The 25016-nt window shown below is 40.3% G+C and overlaps 1 protein-coding gene across 1 annotated transcript in view; it reads right to left on the bottom strand.

Annotated features, from left to right (window-relative positions):
• Positions 1-18985, bottom strand: part of oxr1a (oxidation resistance 1a) — a 159069-nt gene extending 140084 nt beyond the window's left edge. Inside the window, exons 1-2 of the mRNA XM_056380075.1 lie at positions 18842-18985; positions 5503-5589 (exon numbers count right to left, since the gene is read on the bottom strand). Of these exons, the coding sequence (XP_056236050.1) occupies positions 5503-5519 (17 nt within the window). The 5' untranslated portion in view covers positions 5520-5589; positions 18842-18985. The remainder of the gene's footprint in view (positions 1-5502; positions 5590-18841) is intronic.
• Between the last annotated feature and the right edge of the window lie 6031 nt (positions 18986-25016).

The raw sequence follows: 25016 nt of genomic DNA, 5'->3' as shown, positions 1-25016 counted from the left end.
ACACTTACTTCCTGTTCCTGTCCCGACAGTTTCCAAAAACAGCTGGGAGGAACCAGTTTTGAAACACGGCTGACAACCAAGGACGGAAAACAAATTACTCTTTGTGACAGTCACCCAACCAAACAGCCTGGGAAGATAATATCGACTCCAACTGGAAACCTGAGGCCAAACTGAGGCTGTATATTAGAGCTACAGGACCCCTGCACCATTTAGGTATAAACTGACAGACAAAATGTTCTACAAACAGAACTATATGCAAGTATGAAAATACTACACATTGTAAAATGCTAATTTTTACACTTTTCTCATGTTTTATTTCAGTACTTCTTTAAGTCGGCCCTGGGCCCCAGAAAAAAAGTGGAATAATTTATTTTCACTACAATTCTATCCATAAGTAACACAGTGACAGGTTGTATGACTATCATCAATGGTCATGGCTTCCAAAAACTTTCTGTAATAAAACATCTAAAAGCAAAAATCTTATCAGATGGGGGTCTGTGGTCTAATTTGTGTCAGTTTAGGTCCTTGATGTGAAAAAGTTTGAGAACCACTGTTTTATTTGATGTTTTGATCCATGAGAAGATATATTTCTGATTTTAAGAACCAAAAACCATGTCAATGTAGTTTTACATCTCCTCTCTAAGGCTTCTCTCAGGAGGTCTAGTAAAAACAGGTCGGTGAGCCAATCAGAAGAGAGGAGGCTCTGAGCCTCTCCTTTTCTGAGTGATTTAATAAAAATATAGCAGATTTCACATAAACACTCAGAGAAACCAAATCCTGCAAGGTTGGATGGTGGGTCCAGGTGGGCGGGGCTTGGGGCATGGCTGAGAGCGCTGACTGCTTTGTTGTGACATCACAAAGTTACAGAAGTCCTGACGGCTATTTTTAAGGTTCAGTTTCTGAATACAGGCTGTGTGCATTTCTCTGTGGACCGAGCGTTTTGATACTTTAACAGTATTAATATAGTGTTACATCTAGAGGGTAATCCATGCAGAAGGTATGCAGATTAGAAGAGAAAAGAGGAGGCCAGGTTGGAATAAATAGTCAGTCAAATAACTGACAACACAGCAACAACATTCCTCTAGGTCTTGAACTGAATCCTCATCCACCCACACTGGTTCACAAATCTGGAGCCAGAGGCCATGTGCGAAACCTTTTTGCTTGGAGAAATGACAGAAATAGACATTGAACAAACCTTGAAACACCTGTGCAAAAGCTGCTATAAAAATGTCTAGAGTCAGGAAGATTAGGGCAATAACCTGTTTATTTACTACAGTCGAGTATTTGTCGCTTTGGATTTTACAGTGGTTGTAAACAAATCACGGTTTTTCCATTTTGGAAGTGAAAGTGAAGGCAAATGTTAATAATGTTAAACAGTCTGTGCTGTGAAACTAAGTTTGGTTTAAAATTAAATGGTGCATTTGCCAACATGGTAACAATTCAGATATGTTCCCTTTTATTTTCATTACATAAGAGGTTTGGATAACATGGTTGAACAGGGAGCTCACTGGCAAATACACATACATGAGTATATGGAAAAAGTCAGTCTAAACTTAACTGACTAACAAGCCTTTATCATTAGCTATAATCATTTTTCAAGCTGCTATCATCAATATCAATATGCATCTAAATGTACTTTTAATTTCTATGTAAGCTGCTGTACAGAATGGAAGAACTGTGGATAGAGAGGATCCACAAAGTCACTCTTGTAAACTTAAATTGTCAAGTTAAACTATTGATTGCAAAAAACTAAAACAAAAAGGAGAAGTTCCTGCACAAACAGTCGGGATTTTTGACTGGTTGTTAGGTAGCTGTTGGTCAGTTGACTGAGTCTGCTTCTGCTGACTGCAGAGAGGCACACCCACAGCACAGCACGGCACGGCACGGCACGGCACGGCACGGCACGGCACGGCACGGCACGGCACGGCACAGCACAGATAGATTGCTAACTGGTAAAAGTTGTTAAATCTAGCGAGAGAGTCACTCAGTTGGTAATAGTGGGCTGCAAAATGTAGAAGTAAACCCAGAAGCTATAAAAGTTTTTAGGCTTCTGCCCTTAATGATCAATTTTCGTTCAAGTGAGTCTGGTATCCATTTCTTACGATACATCCATGAGCGACAGCAATGACAACTGGTGACAGAAAAATCCCCACAAAAATGGTGCCCAGCATAGATGAGACTGACACAGCTGTTCAGGTAGCTGTCAGCTGATTTACACAAATAACTCTTAAATCATATTATTTCTTCCATCCTGGTAAAAAAACACCTTCTCCTGCTGCAGCAACTGCTACTGTAGCTTGCTTCTTGTTACCAATTGGTCAGGGCGAAACAAAACAAAATACCCCAGCCAGGCGCAGACTGAAACATAATTCAGGCCAGGAATTTGACTCCATCCCAGGCCACCCTCATATACCACCACTTATTTGAAGAACAACCCTATTTGATGATGTAATGGGTACCAGACTAGTTATGAAAAAATACAACAGGAAAGTTAACCAGATTACAAAATACAAACATTTCTGACTGACTAACAAATATGAGAAAAATATGTTCAATATAATGATTGTTTTTATTATTTAATCAATATACTGTATATATTTTTGTTTTACCATTGACATGCCTTTACAGGAGAAAGTGGAGGCGACATGTGTGCCATATAGTCACAGCAGAAACCCACTGTAGGCTATAATTACATTATGTCAATACATTCATAAAACATTAAGTGAACGGCAGTAGTTTTATGGTGGTATTTTTTATGGTTATATCGTTCGGGTTCTACTTGTCATATTATCAGTGGTCAAGTTGACTGTTCGTGACACAGGCCAAAACAGCCCTCAGGCCACCGGGACCTCCTCCTGCCACTGGGCACCCCCTGCCATCAAGAAACCAGCTAACATGAACACATCAGGTTGAACAAGTGAAGTGGAACGGAGCTGCAGCTCTGACTATCAGCCTCGAGTCTGAGGTTGAGGTTGTGCTTGTGCTGTACGTTTAATCACCATTCGAAGCAAATCAGAATCATAGCAGGCAGAAGAAGCTACAGCAAGAGACGATTTAAATTAGTTACCAAACCAACATTGTGATGCTTCACGTCATAAATGTTCTCATCAGGAATGAAAGAGCCCGATTAACGGCGCTCCAGTTACATTTTAATGTAGACACAAACAATCAAGCTGTGGATACGCTGCAGCTCATCCAAACAGAGAAACTGTTCATATCAGAGAGGAGAGCAGCATGAAGTGCTGATGTTTTGGATTTATTATATGTGCCTCTGTTCCACATTTCATTCCATTCAAATCAAAGGTGTGTCAAGACGTTTGACTGATTAAAGTTTAATGAAGGACTTTTAATTATACGCCTGCATTGTACATAAGTATGGAGATGACTCGAGGGAACCTTAGAGGAAAACTAATATTAAACATACGCAGATAAAGCTACAGCGGCACATAGCAATCTGTGAGAGATACACAGATTCCTCAGCCACTTTATGTTTGGTTCAGCAGTTTAGTGAGAGAAAATTGCTTTGTTTCATATTCAGCAAAAATGTGAATGAGCTTTGAATTTCAAGATGGCAGCCTATTACAGTCATTTTGAGCGTATCCGTGTCATCTACTGTGCTGACACAGCTCCCCGAGGATGGAGAGCTGGCTTGGTTTAATCATCCTCTCACCCACAGTATGATGATCACACACACACTGCGAGGAGACAGGTGGATGGATGCAGCGTTGTGACAGAACTTATCCCCATGACATCCTGACAAACAAACACCAAAGGCCTAAAACAAACCTTGTGCGGCTTCTGTGAATATCAGGTGTAGGTAAAAGGAGCGATCGATATCTTACCAAAGCAGAGGTGACTCCTCTTTGTCAGTGTAAATCAGGATTTAAGAGGTGAATGTCACTCTAATCACAGCATGTGGTGGCCTCACTGTAGATTCTGCTGCCATCAATACGAAGGCCTCTTAAATCCCTATAGGCTTAAGCCACAATTAGGCTGCAGCGAACGAAGGCACCATGCACCCCTTTGACCCGTGGCCAGTGTTCCCAACTATTTTCAACAAAAGGTCAAAACTACTGTATTTACACATATCCGACATTTTAAAACTGAAGTTAAAGTTAAATGAAGTCAAACAAGAATCTGGCTGCTGATAAGTGGACTGAATGTGCTGCTGCTCTCCTCCACAGCCACATGAGAGCACATTCACTGAATAATATTAGCAACTCTCCTCATGGGAGAAAAATTGAAGTCAAAAAGTCACTGCATTTGTCAATAATCATTATTTTGAAAGCTGTTAAACGGGTGTTAAAACGCATCCAAATGCAGCACGAAAATTGCTAATTTGGCAACACTAGCCATGCCTAGTTACGGTTGGTATGATCAAGCAACTGCTACTTGGGGGAGGGGTTTTGGTAATGGTCAATTTCAACAGATTGTGTATGATAAAAATGTATTTCATGTATGTTGCACTTGCAGATACTGTCCTTTGTCACCAAAGAAAGTCATTTCATTCATCCACATTTCATCTCAGATGCCATCTATATGTATAAATATTATATTTATGGACAATTAATGCATATATACAAAAACTATCACCAAACAAATTATAAAACAAATGAACGAATGATTTTTTCCTAGTGTGGCCCATCCACACATCGTAAATGATATTTCATTCTTTTAATTTTAGATTTCCTGTTGAAAAACTCCAGGCTGCAGTTTCTACACAGGGAGGTCCCTGTAGGTTAAAGCAGAAGACCATTACAACAAAATTAGGTTCTAAGGTAATATGACTACACATTATATCCGTATTGATTCAAAAGGCACCGTTCTATTACAATTCAGAAATTAAATTAGTCAAGAAAAACTAATTTACATCTTCAACAGGGAAAATGAATGGGCTGTTCTCCGTAATTTATCCAGCACTACAAATACTGAAATATAAACCAAACCCCGGCTGTGAACTGTTCCACGTAGGAGGAAAAAACAACATGAAAAGAGCAAGCAAAGGCATTTTGTTTTGATCCACCAAACCCACCGTACGCATACTGGCTAAGCAATGTGACCACTTCTACCTTGCAGTCAACATCCAGAAAAGCCAAACTGTTAAATGATTTATGCAGACTGTACGCTACCACAGGCTACATTAAAAATACAGAATGTACACACGACCAAGGGACGCTGTAAACTGGGTTTCCTAATCCTCATACAAAGGCTGAATTTTTATTAGTATTTACACTTACATGGGTGATGATATGGACCTTACCCTGAACAGATAATGAGAATGTGTTTGTGTGTGACCTGAAATCAACCATGAGCTTTTGTCACATCAGTGTCCTTTCACATCCAAACTCATCTGTGGAATATAGCTGACCAGAAATGTCAGCCATTATCAGCAGAAGCCATTTTAAAATGCCCTGAGATTTGTGCCAGCATTTTTCTTTTATTATTATTATTTTTTGTATTTATGAGCAGATAAGAATAGATCAAAAGTGACATTGTGCTGACCTTTTGGTGCTGAACATCTTGGCGGCGTCTTCTTTCTCCTGCTCGGTGGCTCTGGGAGGGTCGAGGTTTGATGTTGACTTTTCAAACCTGCAGGAAGCACGCACACGTAGACACACACACACACACACACAAAGAAAAAAAAGACAGGGGCAGGGGACAGAAGGAGATAAGAGTGAGATTTTCGGCATCACAGTCAAGTCGCCCTGAAGTCGTCAGCATGCCTTGGCCACACTGACCTCAACAGCCTCCATTAGCTGGACTCCAACTGAGCACGGCAAATTGACTGGGCATGGCAGGAGGCAATGAGCAGAGCATAACTCAGCCGACACGACAAAGACAAAGCGTGGAGTCAAATGGCAGTTTTAATAATTATTAGGTTTTACCATGCCACAACAACAACAACAACAACAACACTCTTTTAAAACAGAGTGGAATTAATTAGCACTGAAGCTCAACTGGAACAATAAAAATGCAATTAAAACAGGGAACTATATCTGCTTGTGTAGACAAACGCATCACACACAGGCCATTATGCATGTAGCACAGTCGCTGAATGGTTAAACCCCCAAACTGGGTCTCTCTCTATACGTCTATTCTATACCTACCACACTGTATAATAGCTGGGAGTTAGCCTCTGCTCTTTTATGTAAAGGTTATCAGAGACTGTGGAGGAGGAACTGGAGTAAAAGAAGATAGGGTTCAATAATTAATGCCCAGGTCTATGCAGGCCTCACTTCTCACCCTCTCCTGTCTGTAATGAGATGAGTGGAGGGCCAGAGGGAAGGAGGGAGGGAAAGGGAAGGAGAGCGTGGTGATTAAAGTACCCAGCTCAGTCCCATCTACCTACCTTCTTTTCCCCTGCATCAGCCAGACGCACAACCACGTACACACGCGCGCACACACACACACACACACACACACACACACACACACACACACACACACACACACACACACACACACACACACACACACACACACACACACACACACACACACACACACCATCTCATTTATAATAGTTGGAGAATGATTTTGCTCCCCTGCACACACACTGGCAGGGAGCAGAGGCGAGCTGAATATGCAGGCGTAAAGGTTAACAAAGTAGAGTGACACTGGAAACATCTGATAATTCATTCAGGTGACATGGAAACCGCGGCTGTACTCACTTCTGTAAGTAAGCTAAGGCAGTGGAGAAGACAACTTTGTGGCTTCCATGATTCACAGACAACAGCAGCACTGGCACAGGCGAGCTGCCACAACAATGTATTAGCTCATCATATCATACTTGGCGGACTCTGTTTGCAAATGAGAAAATATTTTAAATACAGCCTGCAGTTAAGATTAATTGTTCTGACAGTGCATTACTTTCAAAGTATGACGTAAATTTGATAATGCAATTAGCTGGATTAAGGATTAGAGGAGCCTCACTTTTAGAAGCCCAACAAAACAAACATTTCAGATAAGGGTAAAAGCTGTTGTCAACGGGCTGTCATCAGTTTAAAGCTCCATCAAAAGGTGGTTTCACTTCTTTCTACAAAAAAAAAAAAACAACATTTTGACAGAAGAGTCAGCTCACGATGACAAAACTAACATGCTGATGTTTAGTAGCCACAAAGTGGAGCATGTTAACCAACTTAGCTTAGGGTCTTGGCAAGCTAACATTTGCTGATTAGCATTAAACTCTCAGTAAAGCTGAGGCTGATGGGATTAATGTGCAGGTATTTGGTCGTAAAATTAACTGTCACTATATCGTCAAAGTTGAATTTGAGCAACTTTTCGAGCGTCATTACATCCATGGACGGAAGTTTCTCCTGCACAGGATCTCTGGGGCTCAGCCAGGATGACGATTGCTCAGTTTGGGTCTAAGAAGAGTGTAACATGTTACATTTATGGAGGCCACTGTGCTCTTAGGAACCTTAAATGATATGCATTGTCAGCTGTGAGACCTTACATGGACAGGTGTCATGTCCAATCAGCTGAATTCACGACAGGTGGACTCCAACCAAGGTGCAGAAACTTCTCAAAGATGATCAAGAGAAATGGGAGGCACCTGAGCTACATTTCAAGTGTCACTGCAAAGGGCCTGAATACTAATGTCAATGTCATATTTCAGTTTTTATTTTGTTCACTTTGTTATTATGGGGTATGAAGTGTAGATTGATGAGGGGGGATTTTTGTTGTTGTTGTTGTTGTTGTTGATCTGAGCATGCAACATAATAAAATGTTAAAAATTGAATTTGGGGTCTGAACACTTTCTGAATCCACTTTATGAACATAATCATGACAATCACTGCCATGCAATAGTAGTTGTTCAGATCAAAATCCCCAGAAAAATCTTTGGACTTTGAAAAGCTGTAAATCACATTTCAATAGGTTCCGTTTTTTCTACATCTAAAACATTTCATAGTTATGACAGCAGGGACACATTAATGAGATTAGAAATACATCGCCATAAAAAGGCTGCAGGTACGTGCACAGTGAAAGCCAATTATTATAAAATATTTCATTTGATTGAAGCGAACTGTTTATCTAATCTGAGGGAAAATTCAAAGCCCGGGGAGGGAGGCACAGACAGATAATTTCAAAGAGTCACAGAATTTCCTTTTCCATTGCTGTTAAAATGTGACTCATCCTCCCATTTGTCACAGTGTTTCAGGACTTTAAAATGATTACACACAGTACTTTTCCAAACCCAGCACTCCCTATAGAAAAATAATAAACCTCCAATCTTTGGGGAGTCTATACTGACCCAAAACAAAAACTGAAAATAGATTTAGACTTTATTTGGGATTATACGAGGACAACTTCACCTTTTTTAAGCAATATACAGCAAAATGAAAAGCGACTTAAAACCACCAACAGGGAGAAAACACAAGATGCTAAAGAAAAAGTAAGGTCAGCACATTAAGTGAAATGGACTCAGCAGCTGGACAATCTCTTTTAGTAGTAATGCTGGATAATATCTAATTAGAGTCATGTGATGTAACTTTTGGATTTTCTTTTTACCCAAGCTTTGTGTCAACTGTGAAGGTAGGCACCCAACTCACCAGCTTTCACAGTCTATCTAGAGTTAGATGATGCCTATTGTCGAGGCTCTGACCCTGTCACTCCCTATAAGCTTACACCAGGCTCTGTGGAACGGAGACTGGGGGGGTGACAATAATAACTTCCTACCAGGGGATCTTGGACAAAGCCTACAGGTGGGGGGGGGGCAACAGTGGCAGCAAATAATTGAATCAGTGACAGCAGAGTTTTCAGGTGAGCAGTGCACAGAAAGCACGTAGCTTCACTCCATTTCATGCAAGCGTGTAAAGGCATACTGTAAACACATTGTTTTGTTCCATCAGTCAGTCAATACTGGTCATCAAATTTTATTTCTCCTCATTATTTCAGAATTGATTTGATATATTTGTTTGTTTGTTTTTTTTAAATGGTTTTGGTATAGCTTACAAGATGAAATGTTGGCTCCATTATCTATTCAGTGTTCATTTTTTAAATATATTTCATATATGTCAATGTTTATCATTTAAACCATTCACTCAGGCTGCCATTATTTCAAAATAAGAGTGTGTTTGTGTTAAAAAAAAAAAAAAACCCAGTTAGCTGGATGACAATGAAGAAAACAATTTCATCTGACTAACATCATAATAGCTTCGATCAGTCAGACAGGCAACGGACAAAAACCATCCGTGGACTACAACTGGAGACCCCTTGTAATCCAGATTTGCCTGACAAATACAACTCTTATGTATCATTTCAATTTACTTATTTTGTGATTTAAATTGCTGTTGTTCCTCATCCAAATAGTGCTGTATCCTGATTAGCACCACTGGCCGCATAGAGTGGCACCCAAAATACTATATTTCATTAATAGCAGCTACTTTAGCCTGCAACTCAGAAAGAAGAAAAACCTTGATCTCAAACTCTGACCCCAGATTACTCAGCTGCTGACTATCACTAATCAAATTCAGACGACCTCTCGGACAAATATAGCACCTGAAGGAATTTTTTACTTTACATACAGCTGCCAAGGCAGATCTGCTTGGTACTAACACTCAGGCCGACCTCTGTGTTGCAGCATATGGTGAGTCCAAAGTGGTAAGTGGAGGCTGTCATCATCATTAGTGGCACAGTACGTGTATAAAGTCTGGAAAAAGGTTTTATTTGTTTGTTTTGTCTGTCTTTCTGCTCTGTTACCAGTGCATAAACCTAAACCACAACAGTGCACCGGTGGAGCCCTGTGGTTCCTCCTGACATGAATGGACCTTGTCTACTTCCATCTCTATGGCGAAAGAACCTTGTTTGAGGATGTTTTTCCTGCCGAGCTTCATTAAGCCAGCCTTGTGTTTCAGCTTAATTGTCTCTTGGCGTGCAGAGCATCCTGACAAACACTATCAGCATCCAAGCATGTAATGGATTGAGGCGAATCCCTCAGACAGACACGGGGACAGCAGGTATCGCCGGTGCTTGGGTCTGCACTTCTGCTGAAAGCTGCAGACCATAAAACCACAGTGACACAGGGGTGATGTGTTTGGCCCATCACTGAAGCTGAGGGCTGACAGAACTATTTCACACACGACAAAAGATGAGCTAAACATGTATCCGGTGCACCGTTAACGCAACCAGCCGCAAACGCATTAACCCAATCTCGTTAATACAGTAAAACTCTATTCACTGTATCAAATCCATACACTACTTCAAATGTAAATTCCAATTCTCCCTGCCATTGGGTTTATGAATGACTGGCGAGAGGGTAAATAAAGATATCAGCTGTGCTGCTTCCTGGATGAGATCCAGAGTATGAGCAAGAGAAGTGGAGTATTGATCAGGGGTGGGATTAGCTGGCCCAGCATGCTGCTAAATCAGTAACAGCCATGAAGGAGCACAGAGGAAACAGAACAACACACCACCACCCACATAACACAGCAGATAGAGATGACATATTATTCTTAAGCAATGCAGGTCCACTTTCTGTTGTGGTATATCTCAGAAACATTACAAGGTGGATGAGGAAAGTCTAAATTGTGGCTGTAGAGCCAAAGTATTTTGTATAATTTACTTTCTAGTGTCAGCTTATGGTTGACTGTGTTGATAACTGCAGTATGTTTGATAAGTGAATAAGAGTTGTGTGTGTAAAACTGCTTGGTGCAGCTTTAATACAGGACATGCACATGTTTTCTCACAAGAATTCAAAGTGAATCTGTCAGTGAAGAGAAACCAAAGCCTAAATTTGAAATTACAAATATTTGCTAAATATTAAATTCTGGACAAAATCAAAATCTAGCCAAACATCTGCGTGTGCACTAGCTGCAGTGGCATTTCAATCAGGGCCCGGTTTCTGCTGCAGTGATATGACTCATCTTCCCTTCTGTTCTCCACCCCGTCTCCTGGTTGTCCCATTGTCTGCACCTCACCATTGTTTACATCTCTGCCCCTCCAGTCCCCTCATCTCTGCTTCCTCCCAAATTCATTTCCTTGGCTGTGTCTGGCGGCGCACACACGGAGTCTGATTGCAGAACGTTTCCTGAACTAATAGGGGTCACATTAGCCTGGCAGGAAACACAGTGTCATTACAGAAATCCTCAGTCAATTACTGGGCAACAAATAAACACCCTCTCTGTCATTTTTGACTCTCAGTATTTGCGTTGGGCTCATGGTTGCGATGCATGGCCGTTATCTTCTCGGGGGAATCTTATCTGCGTCTCCCGGAGGAGCTCGACAATATGCTTGAGGTCGGTTGTGTCATTGTTGGATTGCTGGGTCGCCCTGGAAGAGACCATTTCCCTGGCAAATGAAAAAACTATGTAAATTTTGCCCACCCCCTGTCAGTGGAAAGGAATAATGGATTCATCCTGTTTGATTTCACTGCCCCCGTACTTACTGACACTGTTCAGAATATCTCATTTAGACCCAGGACTGACGGTGGATGCATGTGTGACTTTTCCTTTTAATAACTGGATTCATTTAGACAGAAAAGCTGAAAATATGATAAAATATAAAAGTGAGATAATAACTTTAACACATTTAGGGACTCACTGCACCAGGAGGCTCATTCTAGCCCGATGTGTAACAGATACGTCTTTTACAGACGGCGTGCTTCGGGTGATGTTACAGCCACAGTCTATGATTATGAAAATGCCACCGCAATGAGGATAAAATATGGAAGAGAATAAATGCTTCTTAAATATCCATTTCCACTAAACAGTTCACACTGGTTGAGTTTGTTTAATAGGTTTTGCTAAATGTATTAAACCCAGTCCAATAATGAATTTAAAATATAAAGATAACAAGGTTAAAGTGTGGTTGTAAAGTGAGCTCTCTGTAAAACCGACAGCCTGAGAACTTGTATTTGAAAATTGTCATAAAGTTGTGAGACTATGGGACATGATACAGGCAGCGGGCTCAAGTATAAAAATTCCAGTTGCCTGCCTGGTAAGTTTGAGTCAAGCTAGAAAAAAAACCTTAAAGAAAGACTTTACACTTATTTGCTTTATTGCCAAGAGTTAGCAGAGAAGATTGATAACACTCTTTACCTGAGCATTACATATACAGCTGGAATCAGGAGACGCTTAGTTTAGCTCAGCATGAAGACTGTTACCGGAGATCAACAGGAAGTCAGTCTCTGTCCAGAGCTCAAAACTCCACTTCCAAAACTCACTATTTAACATGCTGTAGCTTGTTTGTGTAGAGCACGTATGATCTAAATTACTTTTTTGACTTTCTTTTAACTCTCGATAGTCAGAAATGAGCACATATTGAACATCACAGAGGACAACACACATGCACCCCGCAATCCTGCAAGACAACCATTCTTGCATGTTCCAAAATCAGAATAGGGCATTCACCAAAAACAGTTCACCGTTATGCACAGAAAAATTCAAAGAAAAGAGGAAAAAGCACTAAATTTGGAATGAGATCAAAGGTAGATGTCGGCAAGGACGACTGAAAGGTCTGCAGACAGAGCCAGAGGTGAAGGAACTTCATAAGAGTGAGGTAAATATAAAAGGAATAGTTTCCAATGGAGGGTAAACATGAAGCCAGCAGCCCATTACATTAGCTTGTGTTGGCTATTCTACAAACAGTTTTTAGCTTTAAGGCAAGTTATTTGCTTTGTCTTCGGGAGCTGGACGTTTGCTCCAGCTTGATGTTTAGTGAACAAATATAAGATCTATGGACAAGATATCATCTAATTCTGGAAAAGAAAGCTAACATGCCAAACTACTCCTTAATTAATTCCTCATTAATCTGCACTGGAACAGCGTAGATTATAAAACAACACTTGTTCATCAACCATGCTGTTCAAGGTTTCAAGCGAATGAAATTGGCTCAGGTGTGAACACGTGACCTTAGTGTGAAATGTAAGTCATGCGGTTGTATAAAAAGGGGAGACTGTGACAGTATTATGCTGGGATAGCAGATTAGAAAGACACTGGTCTGACTGGTCTGGTCGTGACACTCCAATCATAAACTACCCTATACATCATCCCAACAATTATAATGCCTGTCCACACTTTTACTTTTTGTTTACAGTGTAGAAAGCAGCAGAATCCTCTAAACTCTGAATATCTTCCACAGTTCCCACATGTGCAGCTCTTCCTCCTGCACGTTACAAAGTGAAGCGATGTTAAAAGGCGACACAGTCGATGGAAGGGTCGATGGAAAAAATGAACCACTTAAAAGAAATATTGACATGAGCAACAGCAACAAAGTCCGTCCTCACACCAGGGACGATGACGACTCTCTGCTCTTGCTTGCTTGTACATCATAACGTAATTCCAGTCAGGAACAACACACACCCGTGAGATTGACGTTATGCCAAGAAAACTACTGAGGGTCTTTTCTTCACTGTTCACTGTTCACTCAAAATAAACCTTCTGCCTTCATGGCTCCATGTATTTCTGCCCGAGAGTGTTCCTGAGGTTTCTACATGCATGGAGGCTGCACATGATGATGACAAAAAAACAAAACAAAAAAAACAAAAAGAGAAAACCTCAGCTCTCCAGCAGAGTAGCTAATGGCAAGGTATGGACGAGAGCTAGAACACTGTCAGTTTGAGTTAAAGACATGTTCACAGTTGGGTTGGGGACCGCTCTCTGCTGAGTCACTTCACTGCGTGATATTAGGCTGACAGAGACAAATGCCCGTGGAGTGTCAGTCAAAAATGACCCCATCCTCTTGCTTTGATTCAATTAGCTTTCAAGCAGTGTCCCAAAGTGGAACCAAAGGCAGTGTTCGCTCAACTTAAGTGATGGGGCCAAATCAGATTTCAGCTTGCTGACAGCGTCGCCGCCTTCCCATCGAGTTAGTATGTGCCGCAGGTTTTGTGATGTATGTCATCTGGTTGTCACATTATCACTCCATTCGCAGAATGGGGAAACGCATTCAGAACATGCCCTTAATTCACCCTGACAGCTATTTGGATGATAAGTTTCGTCATTAAGGTAAAATTTGCAGATTTATGAGAAACCGTCGGCCTGAGCAGCGGGTGAAAAATGGAGAACAGAGGAAATGAGCGTGGATTCATCACTCTCAAACCAGTTGGAGGGAAACAGATTTAATCACTTTATGAAACATCAACATCCAACGAGTGCCTACGCCATCCTTTATCCTATCCATATAATCAGCGATTTGGGTCACATGGCCAGCCCCCGGTGCATCATGTGCCATGAAGACTAGGAGAAGGAAGGAAGAGGGTGGTTTGTTGCTGTTCAAGGGAGGAGGAGACATGAGGGGGGTCACTGGGCTGGGTTCCTGTGGCTTAGCATGGCAAATCCTCTGTAATCCTCCAACCAGTCCCATGGTGCTGTTTACTGTATGTAGGTAAAGCTATTATAGACCCAGACCAAGCCCGCCCCACTACCATGTAAGCTGCATCCTACAACTGCTGCTGCTATACGTCCGTCCTCACCCATTGTTCACCTGTTCTGTCTTTTAAGAGGACGGCTGAGGATGTTCACCCTCGCTAAGTCTCTTTTGAGATTAGCATCATTAGACGCTGGGATAACAGTCAGGGAGCCAGACAAAAGAGATGGAAATAACACGGAGGAAACAAATCATTCCTCTGGGGATTTGTACCGAAATGAGGGAGGTGCGGAGGAAGGCGCTTTGTGGCCTGCTGTCTGATCACAGCTTTCTTTCAGATGCAACATGAAATCATCAGGAGCAGAACCTTCTCACTGACTCCAGATCAACTTTCCTGCATGTAAACACAAGTCACTCACAGCAGCTCAGACTGAGTGTCAAAGCAGCACGAAAGCATCATCACATCTAGGAATCTCTGGAGTCAGTATGGACACATAAAGCAACGTGATGGAAGATTTTCTTCTTTTTTTTTTTCTTGGAAGATTTAAAGTTTATTTTCATTTTCAACTGGACACATTACAACAGAAGGCCACAGATCACTGTCACTGTCCTTGTCATTGTCTAATCTCTTGTGGAGTCAAGACCTGTCCCTGTCTGTGTCCCTCTCTCTTATCCATTTAATGTTTTCTAACACCTCCCACACATTTCTCTATAAACTCCAAAAATTCAGCAACACCAAAAAGTACCATCTGCAAAACACTAATATTTACAAAAGCTGAAAATCCTTCCTTCATCTCTGGCACCAGGTCTGAATTCAAATGCACACGGAGCTGCAGTGTTGGAGGGTTTTTCTTTTACTATATTCAAAATGAATACCTGTCATTTTTAAACAAATAAGATCATCTCTGGGGAAGCTGCAACAATGAGGAGATTACATGATCATCAGAAAGTTAATTTAACTAGTACAGTACAAATTTTGAAAAATCATCTGTAATATTTCCAGTATGAATATTTCCTACTCTTCTCAATTCAATGAAAAAATTATAACCGAGCTAATTTTAGGTCAATTGTCGAGCTTCAATGACAGTAATCTGAAATCTACTAATGAGCATTTTTCACTAGTTTATACACCAAACTAATCAAGTAATCCAGAAAACAAACAATGATAATTATTCTCAGTTATAATAGTTACTTCATAGTCTATTGTGCATCACAGTCAGTAATATTTAAATGAAGACACAACTTTACATTGACTGCACTGTGCTGAATGATGCTCCCAGTTAGTGTTTTTCTTTCATTTTAAATCAGTGATTGCAGAATATTGAGCAAACTAGCCTACAGCTCGGCAAACCGCAGACATGGTCTCTTTAAATGCGATGTAAGGAATGAAAAATATTCCAACTAGCTGCTGCCATGTCTGAGTTTTTAAATATATCAAAGTTTTTACACTATATACACTTTATTGTTGAGACTAAGTAACTAATGGTCCCTCTGAAGCCTCAACAAAGAGCTTAACAGAGTCAAAACGTTGGCCCGTGATCAGAGGGAAGGTGGTTTTGGTTGCAGACAAACCCTCTTTTAGAGATTTATTATTTAAGATTATCATCCTCACGTGGCTGCACACAGCATCACTCAGCCTCAAATGCCTCTTTACGTCTACAACTTCTCCAGTTCAAGTGGGTGTTTGAATATGGATTACTACCAGCCAGTTACACAGGCAGATTTAAGACTCAGTGGTGGTGGCTCCCCCTGCTCTGTTTGATTTAAGAATCCTTAAAAAAAAAAAAAAAAAAAAAAAAAAACCACTGGAGAACCATATGTATTAGAAATACAAGCAATATCAATTCCTCACCGGCTACCTGGCACTATTATAGAACAAATGAGAAGTATGAATTACTCAGAGGGAACGTTATTTCAGGATCAGCTATTTTTACTCGGAACTGCAAAACTTAGAAACCACAGAATCCCCAGTGAATCACTTATATCTGAATGGAGCCAGGCTTCTACAATAAAACTAATTTACCTTCATACTGTGGAAGGTCAAACAGCACGAGCTCAGTGTAAAAGCAGTCTGTATACTGTCATAGGAAACACCCCATTGAAGAGCATCAAAACAGCAGCAGCTTAACACTCAAATTAATTTTCCACAAAGTGTGTTTTCAGAAAACACTCTGCCTGGCAACAAGTCAGATCTGATGTTAGTAATTCAGTGTTTGTATTCCTCAGGGTAGCACAGAGGTTCTCAGCTCTGCCTGAGAGCTTTGTGTGCACGTGTGTGTGTGAGTGTGTGTGTGTGTGTGAGTGTGTGCGCGCATTAATGAGGTTGCAGAGATAGATGAGATAGTTGCAGCTGTTAAAACACCACATGACTTTAGAGCCTCTCGCAGATGAATCTGAGAGATAGAGAATTTTGTCATGGCCATCTTGATAAAACATGGAGCCTCATCCTTTACAGCCTCAGCTTATCAGCAGCCAACGAAAAAAACAAAACACAACAAAGCATCAGCATGAAAACACAGTTTGATACACTTGACATATAGATAAGGAAACCTTTTTATTAGAAGTCAACTAATTGAATTTGCTTCTTTTTGAAATAACACGTATGTAATCATTTCGACTAAGTGAATATGGTTGAGTTTCATCAACATGAATCTCAATGCCGTAATCAATTGGTAACAGCAAGCACTTACTGATAATGGCAGGGTGAGGGATTAATCAAAGCCAGCAGGACTGTGCATAATTTGATCATGAGAGTCATCATTCAAGGTGTGTGTGTGCACGTGTGTGTGTGTGTGTCTGTCACTGTCCTCCTTCACAGCGGCGACAGAGGTGATGGCTGTGGAATTTATTTTATTTATCCTTTGAGGTTAAAGTTAAATTCAAATCAGTCAAATCAATAAAACTTTATTTATAGAGCACATTTTGTGCAGGTTTGTCCAATTCTCAGTGATTCAACAGATGACTGACGAGATGAAAATAAGACAGTATAAATGTCAACAGTCAAACAACTTGAGGCTAATGCACTAGAGAAATAAAAGTGGTGCCAATTTATTAATAAAACAGAGATTAAAATAAATTATAAAACAATAAAGCATAAAGAAAATAGATGAGGGGGAATGAAAACATTTTAAAATAAATCTAATACTATTAAATTTATTGGCCAGAGGATGGTGGTGTGGAGTTAAGCTTTCCAGTTAAAATGAGAGTGTGCATATGTTGATTAAAACTGTTGGAACAGCTCCTTTGTAGAGAATATTTCTGCCTGGATTCTTTGCAACAATGACACAAAAATGTTGAGATCAACAGCGCCTTGGTTGGTCATAATCTAATATTATAAGAAACATAACAACATATACTTAATCTAATATGGAACAAGTGAAAGAAACACAACATCATAATCACCAAAACAAGTCATGTCGTGACACATTCCCATCACCTTGACTTGTAACACTTGTCAACTCCTCCATCTCTCTCGTCTTTGAACAGACCTTGAAAGTCTCGCTGACCTTGAACTAACTACCTTTGCATCAGCAGAGCACAGTGTGTCTCCGGACAGTAATACAGCCCACCCCACTGTGGACCGATATGTTTTATAAGGATGTATAATAAGAGATTAAGGAGCCTGGACAATATACAGTAGAGGCTTTCACCCGTCTTCCCCTGGAGGCAGCTAAGTTTTTACCTTATGGGGCTATACCTTATTGCATTATGCAATGCTGTAATAGGCTTAGCTACATGCTACTCTGCAAGGGGGGGGGGGGGTTTGGCCACAGTCTGATGACTCACTTCATTAAGTCTCCCTTCCTCTGAGCTTTTTAGTTGCTGAGCAGTGAACTTTCCACACTCCCACGTTAGCACTGACCTCAGATAACACTAACAGTGGAGTAAGGAAGGTAAACAATCAATTATCAACCGACAAAACAAGACTTCATGTAAAAATGAAAGATTATTTTATATTCATATTTCTGACTTTAAAATGACCCATTTTCAGTATCTTTAGTTGTATTTTCATGCTTTTGCTTTACCTCTGTATTATTCAGTAGAGAGTCTACAGTGACCTTACCCACTTAATGCTATCTTTATTCTCTCTATCTTCAATAAATGTTCCTATAATATTCCCACAGGGAGTTCCAGCCTACTTTTGCTGGGGTATTTATTCATAAAAGCTTGTAAAGCTGTATTCTCGGGATGCAGAAATTGTTGATATCCACAATGCTGAGGGTAAAAGAGAAATAAGCTCCCCCCTCGATAGTAATATAAGTAGAGTTAAACGACATAAACAGCATGAAATGGCGTGCTGAGGAAGAATTACAGCGACCCTTAACCTGAATTTCACCTGCACCGTCTGGAAGCATCAGCACCTAAATCAACTACCCTCAAACCCTCTGGGCTCCCGAGCTGCAGCAGCTGCACGGAAACACAACACTTGACAAACATTAAACCTTTATAAGGAAACGACTTATCCGGCCGTATCAAACATATAAGCCGGGTGAATTGTTTCGGAAACAGCGAACACGCCGCCATCAGGACTTACTTTCAGAGGGACATCATGCGACGAGCCGCTTCAGATGCTCGCAAACATGTTCGGATACAAGACGTGGTATTAGTAGTGTTTCTTCATCAGGCGTGCACCATGGCGGGAATGTACACAGAGGCAGACATGCGGAGTCATTTGACCTTCTCCCAATAGAAAGTACCATCGGTGAGACGTAGGATAGGGGAGGAGCGGATCATACCAATCAGGCGTCCCAGCATGGAGAGGGGGGAGGAGGGAGAGCTGTCATCCTGGGATGTTCTGCAGGGATGAGCATCACACAGCAGCAGTAGTGAACGAAGGACATGGTTTAAATGTGTCATCAACTATTTCTCTGTGAAATTTAGCTGAATAAACTAAAATAAAGAATAAAATATAAATGCACTACTACAACACTTAATTGTAATTAAGTACAGTTCTCCAGGAAATGTATTTAGTTATTTTCTACCTCTGATGGAGATTAAAATCAAAAAGAAACAAAATTTGATTGGGAATATAAAATGAATTTGTTTAATTTACAGAATCAACCGACATGTTAGTATTTTTACAATACTAATGATCATTTCAAGTTTTTTCTCATCATATAGGCTATTTGTGGCAGTTGCAGTTACAGCTTATCAGTTAACAATAAATGTTAAAAGGCTACAGTAACTGCACAGTTACCTACTATAAGTCCCTGCATGACTATTAAAGAAATAAATGACAGTCAGAGCAAAAAAGGAAAAAAATCAATAATAAAGCACGGTGAGGTAACATTAAAAATGACCTGTCAAACACACAGTGTATGTACTGTATATTATATTAGGATATTATAATAATCCAGCAGGTAAAAGGACACTATTAACTCACTGTAAATCACTAAACCTGGAATTTAATGTGACAACGCTGCATATAAAAGTAACTCACTTGCCCCACAGAGATGCTGTATCCTGTCTGAATACTGGAATATACTGTAGTAGCAAGTAGAGATCATAAATAAAATGGCAAAATCACTCAATAAACTCTCTACTGAGGCAATGAGTTCACACTAATAGTTCATGGACAGGCCTTAAAAACGATTATATCTAACACCCTTGAATCAGCTACCATCTTCACTCAGGAAAACATTCTGTGCATATAGTTTTATCAGTATAGGCCACAAAATAACAGTAGAGTCCTGGCAGAGATGAAGTAAAAACACCTTGGGCTTTGGATTTACATTAAGCGTGTGGCCTTGGGGGAACACAACCTCGTATAAAACACAGCTACCTTTTTTCAGGGGATCGTCCTCATGCACTATAAAGTCGTCACTGTGGGTGGAAAGAAGAAAACGCAATATAGACTTCAACATGGCTCACTGTTAGGACTCTAGGTTGCAGAAAGGCATTCACTATGCATTTAAAATGTTTCTGTTCATGGCTGTGCTTGCAGTTAAAATTAATATTGTATTGTAATGTGTATGCTATTGTCCTGTCATGACCTGGTATTCATGTATCAGTTGTTGGGCAGACGAAGCCCAAGGCCACATGCAGACCGCTGCCTCCTGGCCGCATTAACAACAACAGGACTTCGTGCCCACTGAGTTGGAAACTGCATTTCTCAAGTATAAATGAAGACTTGTTACTGTATTGATTGATGGTACACTTCAGCAGTGAGGGGCTAAAATCGATGAACGCTGCATGGAGTCTGAAGACTGATGCCTGTGATGCCTACCCTCCTGAACACCCCGGACCTGACTCATAAATAAATGAAGGAGACAGTGCGTTCCTGAGAAATTGCTTGTTTTTGTCAAACGAAGGTCCTCCGTATACCTTTACACACAGTATCACATAGAGAAAAAAATAATAAAAATTGCCAAGTGAGATATTACAGAGTTTTTCTTTTTCATGGAACGACAAATCCATTCAACAGAAATGAGTTAAAGAGCCACTTCATTGCAGCAATAACATTAAGTGTGTGTGTGTGTGTGTGTGCTTTTTCTCAGGCCCATCATAAAACTGTAAATAGTCTTGCACAAATTAATTTGGCTTGAGACTTATTGCAGTAAGTATGAATTTCTCATCTGAATGAGTCAGAGAGAAAATACTTGAAGGACATGCTGTATATTGCCTGTAATGTTAAATAAAGCTCAATGGAATGGTTACGTGACAATTCAATGTGACGCCAGGCCTCTGCACTCTAGAGACTCTATCATGCCATTTAAAACTTGCTGCTGAATGTCTTACATTAATGGTGGAAACAATGTATCATATGCTCCCTCTTGGTGTGTATGAGCTGTGTTTAGAACATTTAATGCAGTTGGTCAGTGATGAGCAAATGTTTGAACCGATGAGTCTTTCTTGGTGATATTGTACCATTTAATATGACAGTCAAGCAGCTGTTCCATCCATTTATATTTTCCCTCTTGGCTACACAGGGCAGGAAGATAATTATTGTAAATCTACTGAGAAAATGGAGAAATAGAGATACGGTATTTGCTTTATTCAACATCACTAAAGTTAGTCTGACCCTTGAAACAAGGACTAAATATCTACAGCCATACTAGCAGCTTTTTTGAGCTGGAGGCACAGTGATGCAAATGCTAACATCAGTATGCTAACATGCTAATGTTTGGCAGGCATATTGTCACCATAGCCCTTTTCCCACAGAGTATGTGAACAAGTTCATTTAACTTGTACAATTTTGAGGTACTTGTGATTGAATGTTTTTGAATGTGATTAAGATTTTACATACAGATTGGTCTTATGAAACGATGCATGGTTACAGATGAAACTATGAACCATATACAAATTTCTTAAAATGAACTGTAGGCTGTCAGTCAGCTTCAAACATGCTTCTTTGTTATTCAATATAATAATATAATGCTGACATAGGCCTTTTTTTGCATAAGTTCTTTTACTTTCGAAAGCCAGACTAAAAGTCTGTCTGAATAAATCAGTCTGACTTTCCTTTCAACAAGCCTATTCAGATTCAGTAAAAACACAAACTTAAAGTAACTACTCGCAGTAAATCTTTAAGTAAATCTTACTTTACATTGTTACATTACCGTCAGAGGATGAATGCAGAACTCTGTGTGGACATCCCTGCATGTCTGTTTGGACATCCTTGCGTGGACATCCTCGAATGTTGGAGTTTAGCTACAAGGACAAATCTGCACAGCCACTATACAACAAGGTCACTGTTGACAGTCCAAGTGGACTCCAAGGAAACTAGAAAGTTGTGTAATAAAAACAACTATTCGTCCATTTGTTCCAAGTGCGCGTTCGCAAGGGAGTATAATTGAGGCCTTAGTGAGTTATTAACACTACTGAGAATTGTGATGCTTCCATTTATATGTCACTCAGTTTGACAATAAGCAGAATAAGCAGAAGGTAAAAGCTTTTGTCAGGGACTTAGAGTGAAGGGATCGATTCCTATCAAACTCGCAAAAATACCAGTAGAAAGTGTTTGGTCGTTCATTTTTCACCTGCACTACTTTTGCACATTCTTGTATGTTTTTCCATTAAATGTTAAGAGACATGTTGATGAGGAAAATCAAACTGATGAAAGATCAAAAACAACATCTAGTTTAGCTTAGTGTGCTAGCATGCTAATTAGCAGTAAGCGCAGAGTATATCTGAGGCTTGATCCTGGACAAATTGAAATGAAAAAATTAAAATTCAGGAGATCGCCAAGATCGTTAAGCGTTCATCATCTGCGACCATGGACATCTTTTCAAAATTTGATGTAATACCTCCAATGGTTATTGTGATATTTCAGTCAAGACCAAAGTGGTCCACTAACAGACAAACTGTCCAGACCAACCAACCGACATTTCCATCCATCGTGGCTTAAACACACAGCCAACAAGGGAGCACAGTTCTTTCCTTTGAGCTGAGGCTTTGGAACATCGTACCACCATTCAGTCTGGATTTAATAAAGGCAAGCCAACATGTTGTGAGATATGAATGCCACAGCAGTATTTGGCGATGGCCTTTGGTGATACAGATAGCCCAGTACGGAAATGTCACCCAGTTAACATGCTCTGTGTGACTAAACAGATAAGACAAACAGGAAATGGCTTTTTATCCGCCTGCCATGATATCTCAATTATGATTTGATTTCATGTAGGCCTACATGAAGTAAAGCCTCCCTCGGTGTGCATCAATGCCTTGGTGTGGTGTGATTTTTTTTTTTTTTGAAGAAATCAATTTTCAGGGTTTGAGATCAAACAGAGTAGCATCACTTGGGAAAGAGCTGAGACTGGACAGGGAGGAAGGGAAAGGGAAAGGGGGGCATCTGAGAGACATCAAAATAAAAGGTCATTATGTGCACTCAGACTGCGCTCTGCTCTCCATTTTTAGTGGCTGTCCCATCCTATATCTGTTGTTTGGGAAAGGTGCCCTATAACTACAGATGAAATGCACTATGTGAGTATCTGCTGAATGTCAGGGCTGAGGGGGGAGAAGCAACACCTTAAAAATGACTGCTGCCTCCAGACATGGCACAAATGGCAAAGATGGTGTCAAGGTGACCTGGCGATAGAGGAACGGCTCTGTGTGTCCCTGCGCACCAAGAGTGTGAAGACGTTTCATGTGGCTTGAGGGCAGATGTTGTTTATAAGCAACATCTGATTAGAATAGCAAAGTAAAGCAATAAAGAACACTATCTTCTCATTCTGTGGGTGCTAAAGGACACAGTAATATCATGTTAATCCCAAACCAACAGAACTGCAATGTTCTTTTCATTAACTTAAGCAGTTTCGCCCACAGGCATCATCACAGAATTATAGATATGAAGAATATTATGACAGCATTTTAGGATTTACACTGGCATCAAAGCTGATTATATTAAGGTCACTGTAAATACAATAGAACATCAAGCACACTTTAAATCCCTGAAAGGATTTTGCTTGAATATGACTTTTTTCATCAGGAATATTGCAAGAAAATAGGAGGAATATGTACTTCAAAAGAAAGCAATCATATGCAAGCACTGCAGGACATATCTGACAATCTCAGGGTGCAATCACTGTTGGAATCAGTGGGTTTGATTTGGAGCTTTGTCAGAAATGTGTAAAGCCCTGAACCCTGCTCTGGGAAGCCAAAGGACAAACTACAAATACCAACCTTTAGACAGGCAGTCAAAGACATCATGCCTCATCAGATGTTTTTTTTTATTTTATTTTTTTTACTTTGGTGAATTTTGTTATAAACCTTTGATCAGGACAGACAGCAAGATACTTGTGTGTTTTGTTCACTGCTGTTCAGACTGACAGGCCACATAGAAGTCAAGGGCTGAGTGACTGTTGTTTGTTTGAATGGCATCCACAAACTGTAGAGGGAAGCTACAGTTGTGTGATTAGGCCATCCTTCTCTCAGTCCTAATTATGTGGAGCTGGAACAGAAGCAAGAGGCTGAGATGGCCCTGCGTCATTAGCTTTAATCAACCCTGGACACCCTGATACAAAAACAGTACACACTGTACACACACACACACACACACACACACACATACACACACGGCCTGACAGAGAGTCAATACCTGACATTCATCATTTTGGTCCAGCCAGACTTTTTAATTACTGTAATGAATTCCCTACATGGCTCCAGTCACCAGTCACCTGCTATCTAGGTTTATTGTTGAGCTTTGTCTGGACACCATTTAATGGACAAAATAGTTCTTGGCATCATTCTCTCTTTGGTGAATATTAAAGTTTAGGGAAAATACATATCTCGTAATTCTGAATAAGAACAAATGTTTCTGATGTCATGGATTGCTTCAAACTTGAATCTTTTCCTAAAATCATTAAGCCTGATTATTCAATGTCTCTCTGGTGTCTGAAATGTGTAAGATGATTACAATTCGCACTGTGTGGAAGTCCATGTGAGTGATGCTGAATATCATCAGTGTGGGCATCACAGTCCCTGAATGATGCAAACCAGATCTCTTTGGCGTGCCACACATGTATGACTGCATAATAAAATGGCAATCTGCATATATTATTTGTCTGGCAAGCAGATGCCCTGCCCACCATAAATGTGTTATTATACATGATGAGAGTTTGATTGGCTGTTCTAAGAGGAGCAAGGGGACATGCAATCACACCCCCAATTTCTGATGATCTTCATCTATTTGGTTAAATCAAAATGCAGTTTACACCGAAAACACCATATGTTTAGTCATGTTTCCTTTGAATGCATGAGATATTTAAACA

Source organism: Seriola aureovittata, chromosome 7 (assembly GCF_021018895.1).
Source record: "Seriola aureovittata isolate HTS-2021-v1 ecotype China chromosome 7, ASM2101889v1, whole genome shotgun sequence".
NCBI lineage: Eukaryota > Metazoa > Chordata > Actinopteri > Carangiformes > Carangidae > Seriola > Seriola aureovittata.
Note: the sequence above shows the minus strand (reverse complement) of the source record. Positions and strands in the feature narration are given on the sequence as shown.